Raw genomic sequence first — 18,379 nt, 5'->3', positions numbered from 1 at the left:
TTGTCAACATATAAATTCTCTTATGTTATGTTTACTGGAAATTTGGGGCAAAAGTAAAAACAACCAAACTCTCCTAACAAACTCTAAAACTGCGTGTAGCTGATAGATAGGAAGTACAGAAAATTATTAAATGTTGAAATTGTGACAGACTTATGAAAGTAAAGAAATCCAAAATTGAGGCTGACAGTCCATTCTGAAATCATTATGTTGCCTCCTTCCCTTATTCCTAAACATCTCAGTGGAGCTTATAAAGGACAAAATATTGAGCCTTAGCTTTGATTTTCTTGACTATTACTAGGTTTTGTCACATTCATCATATTATTTAAACATAGATTTTGTATTTTTTATTTATTAATTGATGCAGCTGTCCCTGTTCCTGGGGTTAATATTGAAGAGCACCTTCAGCTACGGCAAGAGGAAAAGCGGCAGCGTGTAAACAGGAGGCATAGATTGGAGGAAGGGAGAGGTAAGATTATTTGTTACTGAGTCGAGGCTAAAATAAGGATAAAGGCACACCGTTTCTAAAAACGGATTAGGCCTTATGAAACAAGCCTTTTTTCTTTTTAAAAACTGTCAAACGTGAAACAAAAATCAGGTTTAAGTGTCTCTTCAGTAGAGGTTTGCACTAATTGAACTCAATAGATTAAAAAAAAATCAATATATCACTTCAATTTTATAATACAGAAAAGGCCTGCAAGGATTCAGTAATACTGCTGTGTAATGGCTTGAGAATTTGGCTTTTATTAAGCCTATAATGGTGAGAATGGGAGACAAAACAGCTGAGAGTTTAGATCTAGGGCTTTGATTAGACAATTAAAAGATTAACACCATTAGAGATTTCACCTGAGATGCACAGGCTCAGAGTCAGCACTCCGATGCTGTGCTGTTCAATACAACATTGGTGGTTACTAAAGTATTTGTAGTCTTTGATTTAAGAAAGAATGGGGTCCTCTGTTGTGCATGTATTACTGATAACTGTTGGAGAAGACTGCTGACCCATTGTCAGTCCATATGTTTTCAGATAGGTATCTGATACAGCATTAGCTAAGAGAGCCATGAAGGTATTGTGAGGGGATGTATGAGTATTTCCTTCCCCAAATCTTCCTCATTGGAATGTGTTCACTTCGTGTAAGGGCTAAAATGGGAATAAGATTGGGGGAACTAGTGGTTCTTCTTCGAATAGTGTCCCTGTGAGTGCTCCACTTTAGGTGTATCAGCGTCCCTGTACCTAGGATTTGAGATTTTCAGTAGTAGTGCCTGCTTGTGCCGCACATGCACTCCCCGCTTTGTGCGCCACGTTTGGCGGTTACATAGTACTTTTCGGCCAAATGGCCCTTGATTCCTTCTCAACTGCCCTTGTCCTGAAATGGAGTCCCTAGCAGAGCCCTTTCTAGCGAGTTCTTAGTGTCTGTGTTCTCATTTTTCATAGTGATAGTGTTTCAGTTAGGATTTTAGTCATTTAGAGTTGTTCCCGTTCTTCTTTTTTCTTCATTCCAAAAAAAAAAAATGTTTTCATTATTTATCGTTACCCCCTTGATTAGAATAGTAGTTTCTACATATCTTCCCTTCAGAGAAGTAATCCCTCTAAAGGTGTGTTATGCTCAGATCTTCCAAATTCAAATGGTACCTCTACTGCTGGGAGGCCATCCTGGTCAGTGATGGTCACTCCCTTTGCATTCATTGCCTGGAAGAGGCACGGGTTCCCCCAAAATGTATGTATTGCCTTAAACGTAAGGTACAGACTCAGAAAAACAATGAGCTGAAATTAAAACCGACGGAGAGCTCATCTTTAGACCCTGGTCCTGGAACCCTGCCTGGACAATGGTTGCTGTTGGCGTCGACATCAGCCGTGCCATCCTTCCTGCTAGTTACGAAGAGAAACTAACAGAGTCCTTGTGAAAAGACACTAAAAAGCAAGGTTCAAGTTTGCCTAAAAAGGAACCACCAAAAAGAAAGAGGTCCCAGAGAGATCAGTAACTTCTGCACTGACAAGTATGAGTCTGAATACCTCTGACGCCTCCTGGGCCTCTGGTAATGTTGTCACCAATAAGTTCAAGGACCCCAAGAGGGTAGGACTGGACAAGATGGCATCATCAGGTAATAGGGGTAAGAAAAATATTGGAGTCTCAAAGATGGTACCAACAGCACCGAATAGACATGCGGCACCGAGTACATTGGCACTGACAACATCTACGGTGCTGCCTGCTGGATGCTCTGTGGAACGCAGAGCGATCCCAGCACTGACAACATTGTCAACAACAGAACCGATGCAAATATCCCCCATGATACCGAAGCAAATTACTTCCATGATACCAATAAATTTAGATTCCCAATACACTAGTGTCTGATGCACCGAAGTCGCCACTGCTGCGTACCAATGTTGCTGCAGTACACATCTCACCCCCAGATGTGCATGCGGTACCTACCCATTTGCCATCACCACCTAGGACTGCTGAAGTACGAGATACCATTCCACCTTGGAACCTCAGCATAGTGCTACGATGCCTCAGTGGTCTCCCATTTGAGCCTATGGCAACCTGCTTGTTCATATCTCTGTCTATGAAAATGGCCTTTCATGTGACCATCACATCCACTCAAAGAATGGGGGAAATAGGGGCTCTCGTGGTGTACCTCCCTGTAGAGTCTTCCCAGATGTTAGAAGGGTGCTAAGCCTTATCTTGAATGAACCAAACCTTTCAGAAAGATACCAAGATCATTTCTTTCTATTGCTGAAAGATCAAAAGGATCAGCCATATCTAAACAAAAGCTTTCAAAATGGATCTCCAGTTGTACTAATCTTTGCTATCATCAGCATGATTTGCAAACGCCGCCACGGACTAGAACACACTCCATGAAATCACTTTCCATCTCAATAGCTTTCCTGACCAATGTACCAATCACGTAAAGCATTTGTAAAGCAGTGACCTGCGTGTCTTCCCACAAATTCATCGAGCATTATTTAATCACACAGGACTCAGTGGATGCTCTGTTAGGAGTAACTGTTTTATCATCTTGTGACACTCTACCTCAAAGTAGCACCCTGGAACCCCCATATTCACCACTCTCGTATAATTATGATGTGTTTTATACAAAGTATGTCTTGTGAAGTATCATTTTAAAAATGTTGAGCTATTAAACATTAATATCCTGTTAGATTGTATGTACTATCATTGTATGTGAAGTTATGAAGTATTATTATGAGTTAATGAACTATGTTGTGAGGTTGGGAATTCCCATGGCCAGCCTTTCAGTTACAACAAAGTCGTAGCCATCACCGGCCAGACTGTCATTAATGGCTTATCCATGCACAATATACTATCCCAGAGGCTTCTCGGAGAAGGGATGTACACCCTGAGGATGGTCTAGCCCAGGTCACGGCAATGATCTTTCCAACAGGTGGAAGAAAGTCTGCAAGAAAAAAACTTTGAACTGGGGAAGTTTGGTCCCAGGCTCGAAAGTGGTCCAGTCTGTGTACTGAGGAATGTAACCTGCTTGTACCATCTGTTAGGGAGAGACATTGCTTGGTTCAAATCTTGCTTAGTCTGTTTAAGTTAGAATTTAGGCTCTGTTTCTATTTTTTCCTTAGGTAACCAACTTTGATCTCTGTGCCTGCTACTTGTAATCACTTAAAATCTACCTTTCTGTAGTTAATATATCTGTTTTATATTTTACCTAAAACAGTGTGTTTTTGGTTGAAGTGCTAAGAAACTCTCAGCTCAGGTTACAAAGGCTGGCGTATGTCCATTTTCCTCTGAAGAAGTGGTGAACTAGGTAATGAGCTTATACTGGGAAGGCTTCTGATCAGTGCAAGATGGTACAGTTCTGGAGAGCAAGACTGGGGAGCTTGGGAGAATTGGCTGAAGCCTCTCCATTGATGGTTCATGCATGGCTGGGAGATTATTCATGTAACTCAGTTGGGTGTGTTCCTGCCTGTGGATGGCTGTGTAAGTGCAGTGTCTGTCAGAGGCTTGTCGCTTGACATCAGCAGCACAGGTTGGTGGGTTTGGAGGGCTCAGCAGTCCCACAGTCCAGGTTGCATCTCTTTAGTGATGGAGAGTGGTCCAAGTGTCCATGCCAATTTCCTTAGATCTGTCAACTGCCTTTTGTATATTTGGACCATGAAATATTGTTGACACCTCTGTGGATGACAGCTGGAGTAGATAGAATTACATGTTTCCTTGGGAGGTCGCAGAGGATTGCTTATGTAATCCTTAGTCCACCTTAGAGGGATTTCTTTTGTGGGGTGCCACAGGGTTCTAATCTGAATCTGCATCTGTAGTTGGTGCTAGGGGTGGGATGCCCAGCTCAAGTAGACACATTCATGCTAGCTCGGATTGGATGAGAGCTACTCTTAAAGGTCTCTTGGAAGCTGAATCTATCTCGGAATACAGCTTTCTTCTGGCTTGCGATATTAGCTTCAGGGAACATTATACCGTTTAGTAAGTTGTACTAGCTTTTTCTTTACTTCTGTATGCAGTTCAAGGTGTTTACTTTGATCTACAGAGCTCTGAATGGTTTCAGTCTTAACTGCCTCTTTCCTTGATTGAAGCCAATTTAACTGCATGAGTCAACAGTTCTGGGGAACTCACTTCTCTTGTAGGTGTGACAGAGCCCATGTTTGACCTTTAGGGCATGGGACACGGCCCATCGTTTGAATAAGCTGCTGTCTGAAGATTGGGAAGTTGGCGTAAATGGGTAGAAATATAGATGGAGTCTTTTTAGTTTAGTTTTGATTTTCTTCAACTCTTGTAATTTTTAAAACGTTTTGTCATAGAGCAATTAGTATATCCATCCCAGGTACCTTCGGAATGGACACATTTTATATATTTTAAAGGGTATGATGTGTGTGTGTGTGTGTGTGTATATATGAAATCTATATAATTGTGTGTACAGATATGCTTATATATACATTTATAAATTTGTGTGTGTTTAATAGAGGGTGTTCTCTGTGTTTGTATATTTTGATTGCTGTCAATCAAGCAATCAAGATGATTTAGTTTGGATGGTCTGGCATCTTTAGACTTCAGTCCTGTTGAGCTCTGCGTGACTGAAACTCAGGGCTTGTCTATACTTACTGGGGTATTGCTGCGTGGCGATCGATGCATCTGCGGTCGATTTAGTGGGTTTAGTGAAGACCCACTTAATCGACCGCAGATTGCTCTCCCGTCAACTCCTGTACTTCACTGGATCAAGAAGAGTAAGGGGAGTTGACGGGAGAAACATTGTGTAGTGTGGACCCTGCGATAAGTAGATCTAAGCTAGATCGACTAGAGTTACGCTATTCATGTAACTCAAATTGCGTAGCTTAGATTGACTTTTCCCTGTAGTGTAGACAAGGCCTCAGAGTTCCCACATAATTTATAAGCTTCGCAGGAGTTCAGTTTCAGCATTAAAGAGCTTTACAGCTTACCAAAACTGAAGCTTGTACACTCAGGGACTAGCTGCAATATACTGCTAATTATCTAATTGGGGAGGTCCAGTAAATTGGAATTTTACTGGACTATGTGTATATACTGGGGTGTGGCTGTATATCTCCATTTCAGCTACATGATTAAAATATCAGTTTGTCATGATCGTCTGTTGGTTTCTTATGATGATGTATTAGTGGCTATCAGTCCTGGTTAGATTTGTCATGTTCAAGCTTTCAGCCTGAGGTTCAAATGTGTTGTTTCAAAATAACTCAGGTGGTCACCATCCATAATTTGGGGGCAGATATTTGAGCTATTCAGCTCATGTAGCAGTTTGGGGGGAAAAAAAAAAAGTAAAAAACCAAAAAGTTAAATCACCCACAAGTCTCTTGGCTGGGCAGAAATAGTTCTCTCCTGCTTGTTCATGGCTCAAAGGCTATCTCCGGAGCAGAGAGGGAGAACTGGATAGAGCGTGTTGAGTTTGGACTGTCCCCAAGTGGCGTATGGGCTTTTGGTGACTGCAGCTGGCTGGAGCAAATTAGTTGCAATCTCTAGATTGCATTAACCTACTACTTCAAGGCTAGTGTAGAGAATTAAAGAGCTATGAGTGGTGGTGAATTTCTCAGCTTCACTTCTCCTGGGTTGGCCATTTTGGGGATGGGTGTCATCCTTATCTAGAAACTCTGTAGATTCAGGCAGAGCCAGTCTTAAGTTCTTATCGTGTTCTTCTTGGGTCTGACACATTCTGTTAGGAAAGCAGGCAATGAAGCAGTCAGATACCCTGTCTTGTGGTGCAGCACATTTGTTGATTGTTGAGATTGGGGTGCCTTAGATTAGCTTACTTTTACAGTTGTTCCACTGATACTTTTTTTTAAGTTCACGTTTGGTGTTATAGTAATATTTATTACTTAAAAGAAGCCTAGGATTTTCAGCCAGTCTATTTTCAGTTCAAAGAGTCTTCTATTGCTCAGAAGCGTAAGAGAAGAGGCTTATTTAAACTTACCATTCTTAAAAAGGAATTAAAATATTTAGAAATTAATGTGTTATAAGATATGATAAGAGTAAATGCTCCTTGTTTGCTTTTTAGTTTAGTTCTTAGCATTCTCAGTTTGATGCAGGAATCCTTAGATTACCCTCACTGTGGTATAAAATTGGGTGCTTAGTTTCATTTAGATTTAGATTTTGGCATGCTTGTTTTCTTCCCATATTAAAGGAAGTCTGTAATCTTAGTAATAACTGTCCTAAAGTGAGAAGAAAAAATCTGGAAATTGGTTGCATCACGCTTTTAGCCAAAGCTGCTGGACATTGAGACAGCATAATCTAGCACTGTCTAATTAGTGGGTGGCTAATTAGAGAAACAGAGTGGATGAAGTAATATCTTTCATAGGACTAGCTTCTGTTGGGATAAGAGAAAAGCTTACAGGATTACATAGAGTTCTTCTCCGGTTCCTGAAAAAGAGCTCTGTGTAAGCTTGAAAGCTTGTCTCTTACACCATCAGAAGTTGGTACAAGAAAAGACATTACCTCACCTGTCTTGTCTCTCTAATATCCTGAGACCAACACAGTTACAACAACACTCCATACACGAATGGATGGCTAATGGTTTTCTAATATGCAATCAAGTAACCTACTTAACCAGTTACTGCTGAACATTTAAGAGCAATTTTTAAAATGGCTGAAACTTCACAGCTTTTAAAATGGTAGTAATATGACAATAAAATGACTATTTTTGAAGAAAAAAATCACATGATAATTGCAGTTGGATTATAACAGGTTAAATATTTAAATCTATTTAGCATTTATCCAAGATGTCACTTTGTTGACCTTTCCTTGAAATAAAGTATCAGATGGGTAGCCGTGTTAGTCTGGATCTGTTAAAGCAGCAAAGAATCCTGTGGCACCTTATAGACTAACAGACATTTTGCAGCATGAGCTTTCGTGGGTGAATACCCACTTCTTCGGATGCAAGTCCTTGAAATAAAGTTTCCAATAGTACTGCTTATTACATGTCACTGAATAACCATCTTAATTTCCAGCAGAATAAATTATTCAACGTGTTACTTTTTCATTAAATGAAGTTTAATTTAGTTTGATGAAGTTAACTTGATGAAGTTAACTTAATAGTTATATAAGTTAAATGCATTATCTTGGTGCTTCCAGAATCTACTATTGTACTTTTTTCATAGTATATTATGTGTTTCCGGTATCGAGTATTGCACTTTTTTCATAGTATGTGAAGGATCTTATATTTACAAACCAAACCCACCTAACCGTTACGTAATTTACTTTTGATAGATCAAGAAAAAGCTGAGTTCTTTGGCTCTATACTCTGATGTTTACTTAAAGCTAGGGTGACCAAATGTCCCTTTTTAAAGGGACAGTCCCATTTTTTGGGACTTTTTCTTACATAAGCGCCTATTACCACCCCACCCCCCACCACCACCCCCATCCTGTTTTTTCACAGATGCTATCTGGTAACCCTACTTAAAGCAAATTTATTTCCTTGACATTTGATTCCCTTTACCTAGTCCATGTGAATTCAAACTGAAACCTCTCACATACTAACCAGTATAAAACAAACAAATGTTAATATATAGTGATATCTTATGAAAAACTCTGAAACACTGGAATCCACTCTTTAATATATATCACAGCAGTATAGATACTCTTGTGGTTTAGGAGGAACTTTATTGCATGCTCCTGCTTGTAGATGCTTCAACTTTACAAGACGTTTATCTGTTGAAATTGCACATGCATGCCATTGTATATTACATATGCAAAATTATTAAAAGAATGTCTTGAAGGCATGATTAAATTAGGAAATGCCAGAATTAAGGTTGCTTGGGCAACCTTAATTTGGACCCCTTGTGTGTATGCATTATGGTGTAGTCTTCAGTTACGTGATCACATATTACTTTCTTTCTACAGGACTTCTTCATACAGTGAATAGAATGACCAGTGCTCACTCAGCGAGCATCTATTTGATATTGTATTTTATTGTCATTGTTCAGTGTGTGGCCACAAGCCTTATTACTCCACACTATTCAAACCATGCTAGGAATACATAATGATTATACAATCATAGATTTGTAGGACTGGAAGGGACCTCAAGAGGATCATCTAATCCAACCCCTTACGCTCATGGCAGGACTAAGTATTATCTAGACCATCCTTGAGAGGTGTTTGTCTAACCTGCTCTTAAAAACCTTCAATGATGGAGATTCCACAATCTCCCTGGATAATTTATTTCAGTGATTAACCACCTTGACAGGAAGCTTTTTCTAATGTCCAACCTAACCCATGCTTTCTTCAATTTAAGCCCATTGCTTCTTGTTCTATCTTCAGAGGTTAACAAGAACATTTTTTCTCCCTCCTCCTTGTAACAACCTTTTATGTACTTGAACGCTATTATCATGTCCCTTCCGTCTTCTCTTCTCCAGACTAAACAAACCAGTTTTTCCAATCTTCCCTCATAGGTCATGTATTCTAGACCTTTAATCATTTTTGTTGCTCTTCTCTGAACTTTCTCTAATTTCTCCACCTCTTTCCTGAAATGTGGTGCCCAGAACTAGACATAATACTCCAGCTGAGGCCTGATCAGTGCAGAGAAGAGTAGAAGAATTACTTTTTGTGTCTTGCTTACAACACTCCTGCTAATACATCCCAGAATGATGGCGGGGGGCGGGGGTTGTTTGTTTTTTGTTTGTTTGCAACAGTGTTATGCTGTTGACTCATATTTAGCCTGTGATCCACTATGACCCCCGATCCCTTTCTGCAGTACTCCTTCCTAGCCAGTCATTTTCCAGTTTGTATGTGTGCCACTGATTGTTCCTTCCTAAATGGAGTACTTTGCATTTGTCCTTATTGGATTTCATCCTATTTACTTCAGACCATTTCTCCCAGTTTGTTCAGATCATTTTGAATTATTATCCTCTCTTCTAAAGCACTTGCAACCCTTGTCAATTTGGTATCATCCATAATCGTTGAGTGTAGTCTCTATGCCATTATCTAAATCACTGATGAAGATATTGACCAGAATGGAACCCAGAACTGATCCCTGCGGGACCCCACTCAATATGCCCGTCCAGCTTGACTGTGAACCACGGATAACTATTTTCTGGGAACGGTTTTTCAACGAGTTCTGTACCCACCTTATAGTAGCTCCATCTAGGTTGCATTTACCTAGTTTGTTTATGAGAAGGTCATGTGAGACAGTATCAGAAGCCTTACTAAAATCAAGATATACTACATTTATCACTTCCCCCTATCCACAAGGCTTGTTACTCTGTAGAAGAAAGCTATTGGGTTGCTTTGACATGATATTTTCTTGACAAATCCATGCTGACTGTTACTTATCACCTTATTATCTACTAGATGTTTGCAAATTCATCGCTTAATTATTTGCTCCATTATCCTTCTGGGTATTGAAGTTAAGCTGACTGGTCTGTAATTCCCTGGGTTCTCCTTATTTTCCTTTTTATAGATGGGCAGTATATTTGCCCTTTTCCAGTCCTCTGGAATCTCTCCTGTTTTCCATGATTTTCCGAAGATAATCACTAATGGCTCAGATGCCTCCTCAGTCAGCTTCTTGAGTATTCTAGGATATATTTCACCAGGTGACTTGAAGACATCTAATTTGTCTAAGTAATTTTCAACTTGTTCTTTCCATATTCTAGCATCTGATCCTACCTCATTTTCATTGTCATTCACTATGTTAGATGTCCAATTGCTACTAACTTTTTTGGGATTTTTTTCTCATCACTACGTTATTTGATTGCTACTCAGACATTAATTTATTTAATTTCACAGCAATCCTGTGTGGTGAAGGGCTATTGTTATTCCCATTTATAGATGAGGAACTAAAGCATAGAGACTAAGGTGAAAGGTATCCACTAATTTTGTCTGCCCAGTTTGAGACACTGTATCTGATTTTTTTTAGAGTACTTATATAGCACTTAATATGTTCAAAGCACAGCTCCTGTTGACGTCATTTTGTAGCTGTGAATTCTTAGCACTTTTGTGAAACAGATCTGAGGGTTTCAAGTTGGGCATCCATAAAACGAGGAACACTCAATTAGTGACAGCCTGTGAAAAAGTGTTTGTTTTAAATAACTTGCCTGATATTACGTAGGAACTCTTCGGCAGAGGCAGGGGTGGAATCTAGATCTCCATATGTGTTATATATGAGCCCTTAATCACGAGATCCTCCTTTCTTTTCCTGCAACATACTGGCTCATCTACTACATAGTTTTGCAAAAGATGAGGCAAGGGCTCTCCAGATAAATGTCCTTCTGCACAACTGTGATTCATCTCAGAGCAGGTCCAACTTCTGCAGAGAATGAGGCAGCAGTCCTGTGGAGGAACTGATAACCCATGTAATTAAAGACTATACCATAATGAATATGCATAAATTAAAGAATCCAAATTAAAGTTGCCCAAGCAACCTTAATTTTGGCATTTCCTAACTTTTGAGTGCTTGATTTTTCAATCCTAATGTTCTTCTAATAATTTTAGTGTGTGTAATTTCGTAGGTTTTTGAAAAAGGAAACTGGAAAAGAAAACCCAGAAATTCCATCATATTGACATGATTCACCAGCAGGGTTGAACCTTAAAATGTACCATACAGGTCTCTGCCACTTGAGCTAAGGGAGCAACTGATAGCAGTAGTAGGTTGTCATCCTTGTGTGCACCAGCACTAGAGGGGGATGAGTCATTTTGTGAGTGAATTTCACACATTTGCTGACAGTGGGGAATGATAAGACTCTGTAATCTTGGTTCCATTCTAGGCTGTGGGTGGAAGTGTGCTCTAGTGTTCACAGACCTTTCTGCCCATTACCGTCCCAGGCCTGTCTCTTTGCCACCCAACTCCTTGTCCCAATCACATTTTTCTTACCAAACAAGTCCCAGTCTCCATCTCTCAGGTTTCTCTTCACACTCCTGATCTTACTGCCCAGCTAATCTGTCACTTAGGTCTTGGACTCCATGTCCCAGTTCTTGCCTTCTCCCCCATCCCCTTGTCCTGCAAGTCCCAGTTCTCCCCCCCCCCCCCCCCGGCTCTTCAGCCAATCCTCCTCTCTCTCCATCCTCCTCCTCCCTCCCCTTCTTCTAGTCTCTTTGCCCTTCTAGATCCAGTTTGCCCACCCTCCTCCCCCCATGTTCCTTTTGCCAGTTCCCTCTTCCCTGGCTCCTTCTCCCCCTGGACTGTTAGATTTGTGATGATGTAGTGAAGATAAAACTTGATGTAATGATAGAAGCTGTATGAGAAGAAAGGGAGAAGAGTGAAAAGTATTACCAGAAGTGAGAGTCAGAACAGGGAGAATTTTAGATGCAGAAGAGATGTGGGGATAAAGAAGTGCTAAGTATTAGATATGTTCCATTTGAGCATATGGCAAGAGATCCAGGATATGGGAAATAGGAAACTGAACAGAAAGGGAGTGGTCCAGTAGAGAATAATATCTAAGTTGCAGGGATAGAGATGTTAGTTAAAGCTATGACAATGAGTATATTTGTGATAGAAGAAGAGGCAAACCTCTCTGCTACACCAACATAGTGAGATGAATGGATTATGATGATCATGAAAAACTACCGAAGAGTGACAAAAGGAAGGGGTTGGGAGAAATAGCAGGAGAGTCAAGCCTTCAGGGTTCTGAAATCTGAGGCAAGAACTGATACAAAAAAGTGCAAATGACCTTGATAAAGATAAGGCAGATTGTGGGGGGCTAGACTGGAAGAGAAGCCTGGAGATTGTCAGGAAGAGTTGATTGGTGTTCTTGATGAGGGCTGGTTTAGTTGAGTGGAGGAAAGAGAATTCAGATATACACAATGGAACTTAGGAATATTTGCACACATGAAAGAATGAATGAAATAGTATTCAGGTCAATGAGATTATGCTCCATTCAAGAAGCTCAGAGGAGGGAAGGGATATGGGCAGTGGACTGTAAACACAAATTCTGACTTATCATTGACCTCAAAAGAGAAAACTCATTGACTTCAGTGGGAGAAGGATGAGTCCCTACATTTGAATGTCTCTGGTTACAAAGAATACATGGTGAAAAATAAAACACGTGATATACAAGCAAAAAAAGTTTCATACAGAATTATTTTTAAAGTTTTACGTAATGCAGCTACAAGGTATTTTAATATATCTTATCACATTTTTGGAGAGAGTATCTAGACAAAAATTGTAGTCCTGGGATCTTTAAAATAAATAATGCAAGTAGTATATTCAAGTGTAAATATGTTCTCCAAATTGTGTCATTTAAAAGAAACATAATTTGTTAGATTTGAAGCATTCCTTTGTAAATATGTCAATATAACAAACCACCAAAGTGCATAGTTTTATATAACCGCTTCCCCACAAAGAATGTCTCTAGGTAGTTGATAATTTTATGGACATTATTTCTGAATTTCAAATTTAGAAAATATGACCAACCATATAATTTTTCTATTTTAGAGTTGATATGGTGATATTTGAATATTTTGTGCCAAATGAATACTTTGCAGTATAATAGAATAGCCTGAAATGTATGGTATATAAAATTTCTTTAGCTGTAAGATAGAATGTTAACTACTTAGGGCCAAATTCTTCTCCAGCTTACAACTCGTGTAGTCCGATGGACTTCAGTAAGGTTCTGTATTTATAAATCAAGGGAAAAATCTGTATCTTATTTGAGAAAATTACTGCATCTTTGAATAATATGTTGGTCTTGTCTTCAAGAATGATCAAATTAACTTATTTTTGACCTTGTAAAGTGCAAGAGCAATGTAGAATTAGAATCATTTTTTCACGCTTTTAATTTGAATTATTTTTTGTTTGAACACAGTTTCCATTTTGTGAGCTTTCCTATGCATGTGCAAAATGTTTCTCCTCAGGCCCCCTTGTATTTCCTGGTCCTATTTTTATGAATCATCGAGAGCAGGCTCTAGCCAGAATCAGACCCCATCCAGCACAGCTAAAGCATAAGCGGGACAAGCACAAAGGTATTTGGTCTTCCTTATTGACTAGGAGGGACATATGCCCATCCTCCGAGTCATTTCTTCCATCCACTGAATCTTTGTTTTCAGAGAAATGCACAAAAATTATTCTGCTCTTGTTAGTCTTATGTAACCTGAGGAGAAAGAAAACACATTTTATATGTTTGTTTACTTTAAAAGTATGAATGTTTGACACCCTACATCATCATCTTTGTTTTTTTCTTTGATAAAGTATGTCATTTTATTTTTCTGTGTCTTTTCTCATTTGTTTAAATAAAACTAAACAAATTTACACAACTTTCTAATTTTTTCATTGGGCCAGGTAATTCAGGTCTGGCATATGCATTGTCATTTCATTTTCTTGTCTTAATTTTATGATCTTGCACAATGAGTATCTGTTGCAGTTGCTAAAATATTGTTTATATTACAGATTCATTAATTCAAGGCTTCTGTTTGATTTTTCTGTAGGTTTAGCATCTATAAGTAAGCCTTTTTTGATATTTCTGGTTTACAAAGGTTAATTACTCAGTAAAAAATTACATTTAGGTAACAGAAGACCTATGTCAAAAGTAGGGACACATTGTATGTTTTCAAAGCTTGCTGCAAGTAGTTTGGTTTCCATCAACTTTTGGTAATAAAGCAGTGGTCATTTTAATCATAAAATGGATGGGGCAATTTTCTAGCTCACTTTGTGAATTTTCTCTTGCTTTTCAATACTAGTTCCTGTCAAACAAAGCTCTGTGGCTTTTTAAGGTCTTCATGGCAAAACAGTAGCTACAGGTGTTTACTGACCTTTTTTAGTAATAGCAGCAGCAGGATGCTCTGGTGCCATTGTGGCCAGCAACAGTGGCAAGACTAGCAAATTAAAGGATAGTAATTATACTCACATTCTTTCCATGGAGCTTTCCCAACCAGCTTTCTTCACTTTACCAGCTGGTCTAATGACAAGGAGCTTTCTGCCTGTTCTTCTGTTTTGCTTGCTTCCTGCATTTATTATGCAAGCGCCTTCCCTCATTTCCATGTGCAAATACAACTTCATTGCCAATCTGTTTTATAGTATCCTAAAATGACACCCTAATTTATAGAAAAGGTATTTTAATTAATTTCCAGACATTTACAAAGATATTCTCTTTATTTTGTCACCTCTAAGTCTGTACATGGTACCTAGTGCAACCTGTCTTTACATGGAAAGCAGTAGTGCTATTTTTAAAAAAAAAAACAAAAAAACACTAAAATAGATTCTGAAAAATGTATCTTAAACAAATTTTCAATGGGTTTTGTGACAAAGGGTTTACCAGCACTTGTTTGGAATGAACTGCATTTATGGTTTTGTAAAACAGAGGTAACATGGCCAACTCAGACTCATGTAAAAAATCTCTTATACACACCATCATGTTTGTATAAAAAGGAGCAGATAGGAGAATGGCTAATTTGTTTGTAAATTGACAGAACTATATGCGCAACTATGGTCGTTTTCTTAAAGAAGTGGAGGTGCAGTACAATTTTCATGCAACAAGTGTGTGTATTTAACACACATACATTATATTAATTCCTGTTTTGCTGAGTTAAATTAACTTGTTCATGCTGCAGAAGTTATTAACTAGGTTAATAGTTTTTTCCCCCAGTCCAGAACCGTGTGCATTAGGAGATTGTTTGTTTGCAAATAGAATTTCAGTGTATCATATCTCAAAATCTGCTTTATTACCTGTATATGCATTTTGACCTCTTTAATCTGCTGTACTGCAAGTTGTTCTTGCTGTTACCTTGTTCAGTGTTTTCTTTTCCCACCCTTGCTCATTGTTCATTATTCTTAAATTTGCTTCTTGAAAAGAATAGGAATATAACTATGAATTATGTTTGTAGACGGAAGTGGAGAAAGGGGTGAGAAGGATGCCAGCAAAATCACAACCTATCCTCCAGGGGCTGTCCATTTTGACTGTGAACTCCGGGCAGTACAAGTCAGTTGTGGGTTTCACCATTCAGGTACAAAGCTACAGCTTTTATCTAATGCGTGCACTTGTTGAAAAAAAAAATGTGATCATATGCCCTTCCACTTGTATAACTACCATGAACTGCCTTCTCTAAGGAAAGGTGGTGTTAATCCTTACCCAAGTAAGTTTCAAATCATTGATATTTTTGGGGTACAGTGGAACCTCAGAAATATGAATACCTCAGGAATGGAGGTTGTTTGTAACTCTTAAATGTTTGTAACTGAACGAAATGTTATGGTGGTTCTTTCAAAAGTTTACAACTGAACATTGACTTAATACAGATTTGGAACTTTACTATGCAGAAGGAAAAATGCTGCTTTCCCTTTATTTTTTTAATAGTTTATATTTAATACAGTACTGTACTGTATTTTTTTTGGTCTCTGCTGCTGCCTCATTGTGTACTTCCGTTCCAAATGAGGTGAATGGTTGACTGGTCAGTTTGTAAATCTGGTATTCATAACTCTGAGGTTCTACTGTAATTCTAGGCTTCGGCATTCTATTGGATATCTTGATTAGCCATCTCTGTGGGGGTGCAAAGGAGTGATTAGGTTGGATTAACATCTGCAGCCAACTTCAGTCCTCTTCACCACTGAAGGAGGGTTAAGAAACCATACAGTGATCAAGAAACCATCCTCTACCGCTACTCCACTCCACTCTTCCTGCCAGTTGCCACTCTAATTCTGAACTGTGCAGAGGATGGGTATCCCATGGGACCACATATATTATTAACCCCTATGTGGTGGAACTGCATCTGTTATGCTTCCAAGAGCCCTCAGTTCCAAAAAGAGTAGGTTCAGAATTTGACCACAAGGCAATATTTATTGTTATAATAATTTTAGTGAGTTTTGTAGTTAATTTGGAGTGCCATTGGAACAAATTATAATCCAGCATTATAACCAGCATTGATTTGAGGCTCCCAAATTATCTCTAGCATGGAAAAAAAATGTTTTAAAGTACAGTTATGATCACAAAAGTGACTGTGCAAATATATTATCCTTGTTTTATTCAAGAAAATTGTTTCATGCTGACAATATTATTGGGCAGGTACAGTATTGTTTTGTACAGTACTAAAGAACTCGCTGTGAAGAAACTCAAACACACAGAAACAAGACATATTAGGAAATACAGAGGTGAATGGGAAATCAGTGGCTTTGATAAAGTGGATTTTAAGGGTGGAATAATATTTTTCCCCAGAAAGATGAGAATCAGTCTGCCCAGGTTCTTAGTACGCAAACAAATGTAATAAATGCTTATGGCAGTCAGTTACCTGATAATTTAATCCAGTAGTTACTTTTTCTAATTTTGCTCTGATTGCTACTTTTTGTTTGTTCAAATGAAAATTTGATTTTTGTAATTAAACTGTTGAACAAAAACATATTTGACATGGTTAGTTCTGTAATCAGTTTGTTTAAATTAACAGATGAAAAATGTAATTAGTGTTAACATTTTGATAGCTTTTCTTTTACCAGGGAATGGCTTCAGTGGGACTACTCTCAGGCTTAGTTAATTGTATGCAAGTCTTTGCAGGATCAAGAACTTAAGTTAAAGCCAAGGAGGGTAAAATTATTACCATCTACAAATATTTTTAGTAATATAAAGTACACATCAAACCATGGATGTGTGAGGTCCTTCAAATTGTCAGGAAAAAATATTCTGAAAACAAAACATTTTATTTTTAGTGGTTTTGATGGAGAATGGTGATGTTTACACATTTGGATATGGGCAGCATGGGCAGCTGGGACATGGAGACGTTAATTGCAGGTATGTTGTAAATAGGTTAAAGGACATATTTGTACTATTGAATTTCATTCCGTACCTATGAATTGGATTACATATAATGGATATATTCTCCCTGCTTAGATGAGGCAGGGAGAATATTCAGGAGTGACATAAATAGGGCAGGACTTCCGTAAGCTCTACTAAAAATTTTAGAAAATGTCTCCTGCGCATACTCAGAATCAGTGTCAGCTGTTTCAACTTTATTTTCCTCTAGAATAAGCTAAAAGCATTTAGTCTTCAAAGAACTGTTCACATGAAGATCTAAATGTTGTGTTGCAATGTCTTTTAAAAAAAAAATGGTTACAGGAATTTTACTCTGGGGAAAAGTGTTTCCTTCTATTACCAGTTACTCAAAAAAATAGCAGGAAGGGACTTTGCTCAGACTTTTTAAGAACAAACAGTACCTGCCTTCTAGCAGATAGCAACCAGGGAAAATTTCAGTCCCCAAAGTATTTAAAAAACTTTAGTTTATGAAAACTATCATACAATTCAAAGTGTGTAGCTTTTTCTTTGGTCTGAAAATTTCTATACATTGTCTGGTCCCAAAGATGAAATGTTTTTTAAAGTTTTTGCAGATTCCCTTCATGCATTGTAGTTTCCCAGACATATTAAGACTGCAGTGGATAAAGATTTTAGTGCCAAAAAATCTGCAGAGTTTGTGAATTCCACAAGGTAAAAATATATATGCTGAAATCCTTATGCCCTTAAGAACTTCAGTAAAGAAACTTCTTTATATTATGTCTCTTACAGTAGTGACTAAAGACCAACCAAGAATGAGGTCCCATTGTGCTAGGCACTGTACAAACACAGAGTAGTAGATGGCCCTTGCCCTGAAGCTCATACTATCGAAATAAGCAAGACAGACACAGTGTGGGGGAAGAGATATAACACACAAGCAAAGTGAACAGTGTGATAGCAGCAAACATCATGTTGCACAGTTTGGGGTTTTTTGGATGGGCTTATGAGACAATAAGCTATTTGAAACAAAATTTGAAGGGAAGCTAGGTGAGGGGAACAGGGCCGGAGAGGAAGAGGGTAAGAAGAGTATGTATGGCTAGTGGAAGCACATATTAAAGTCAAGAGATAATTTAGGCCACATCTACATCTTAGGAGTGCTTTGCCAGTATACAGTAACTCTCGGTTAACATTGTAGTTATGTTCCTGAAAAATGCTACTGTAAGTGAAGTGATGTTAAGAGAATCCAATTTCCCCATAAGAATTAATGTA

General features: G+C 38.4%; 1 protein-coding gene across 11 annotated transcripts in view; it reads left to right on the top strand.

Annotated features, from left to right (window-relative positions):
- Positions 1-18,379, top strand: part of MYCBP2 (MYC binding protein 2) — a 432,876-nt gene that overhangs the window by 126,388 nt on the left and 288,109 nt on the right. For 10 of the 11 annotated variants that reach the window (XM_039512192.1, XM_039512052.1, XM_039512042.1 and 7 more), the window contains 4 exons: positions 365-466; positions 13,281-13,388; positions 15,246-15,365; positions 17,053-17,134. In XM_039512192.1, coding sequence (XP_039368126.1) covers positions 365-466; positions 13,281-13,388; positions 15,246-15,365; positions 17,053-17,134 — 412 coding nt within the window. The remainder of the gene's footprint in view (positions 1-364; positions 467-13,280; positions 13,389-15,245; positions 15,366-17,052; positions 17,135-18,379) is intronic. The other variant, XM_039512057.1, reaches the window with a different exon arrangement.

This window comes from Mauremys reevesii, linkage group 1 (assembly GCF_016161935.1).
Source record: "Mauremys reevesii isolate NIE-2019 linkage group 1, ASM1616193v1, whole genome shotgun sequence".
Taxonomy (NCBI): Eukaryota; Metazoa; Chordata; order Testudines; family Geoemydidae; genus Mauremys; species Mauremys reevesii.
Note: the sequence above shows the minus strand (reverse complement) of the source record. Positions and strands in the feature narration are given on the sequence as shown.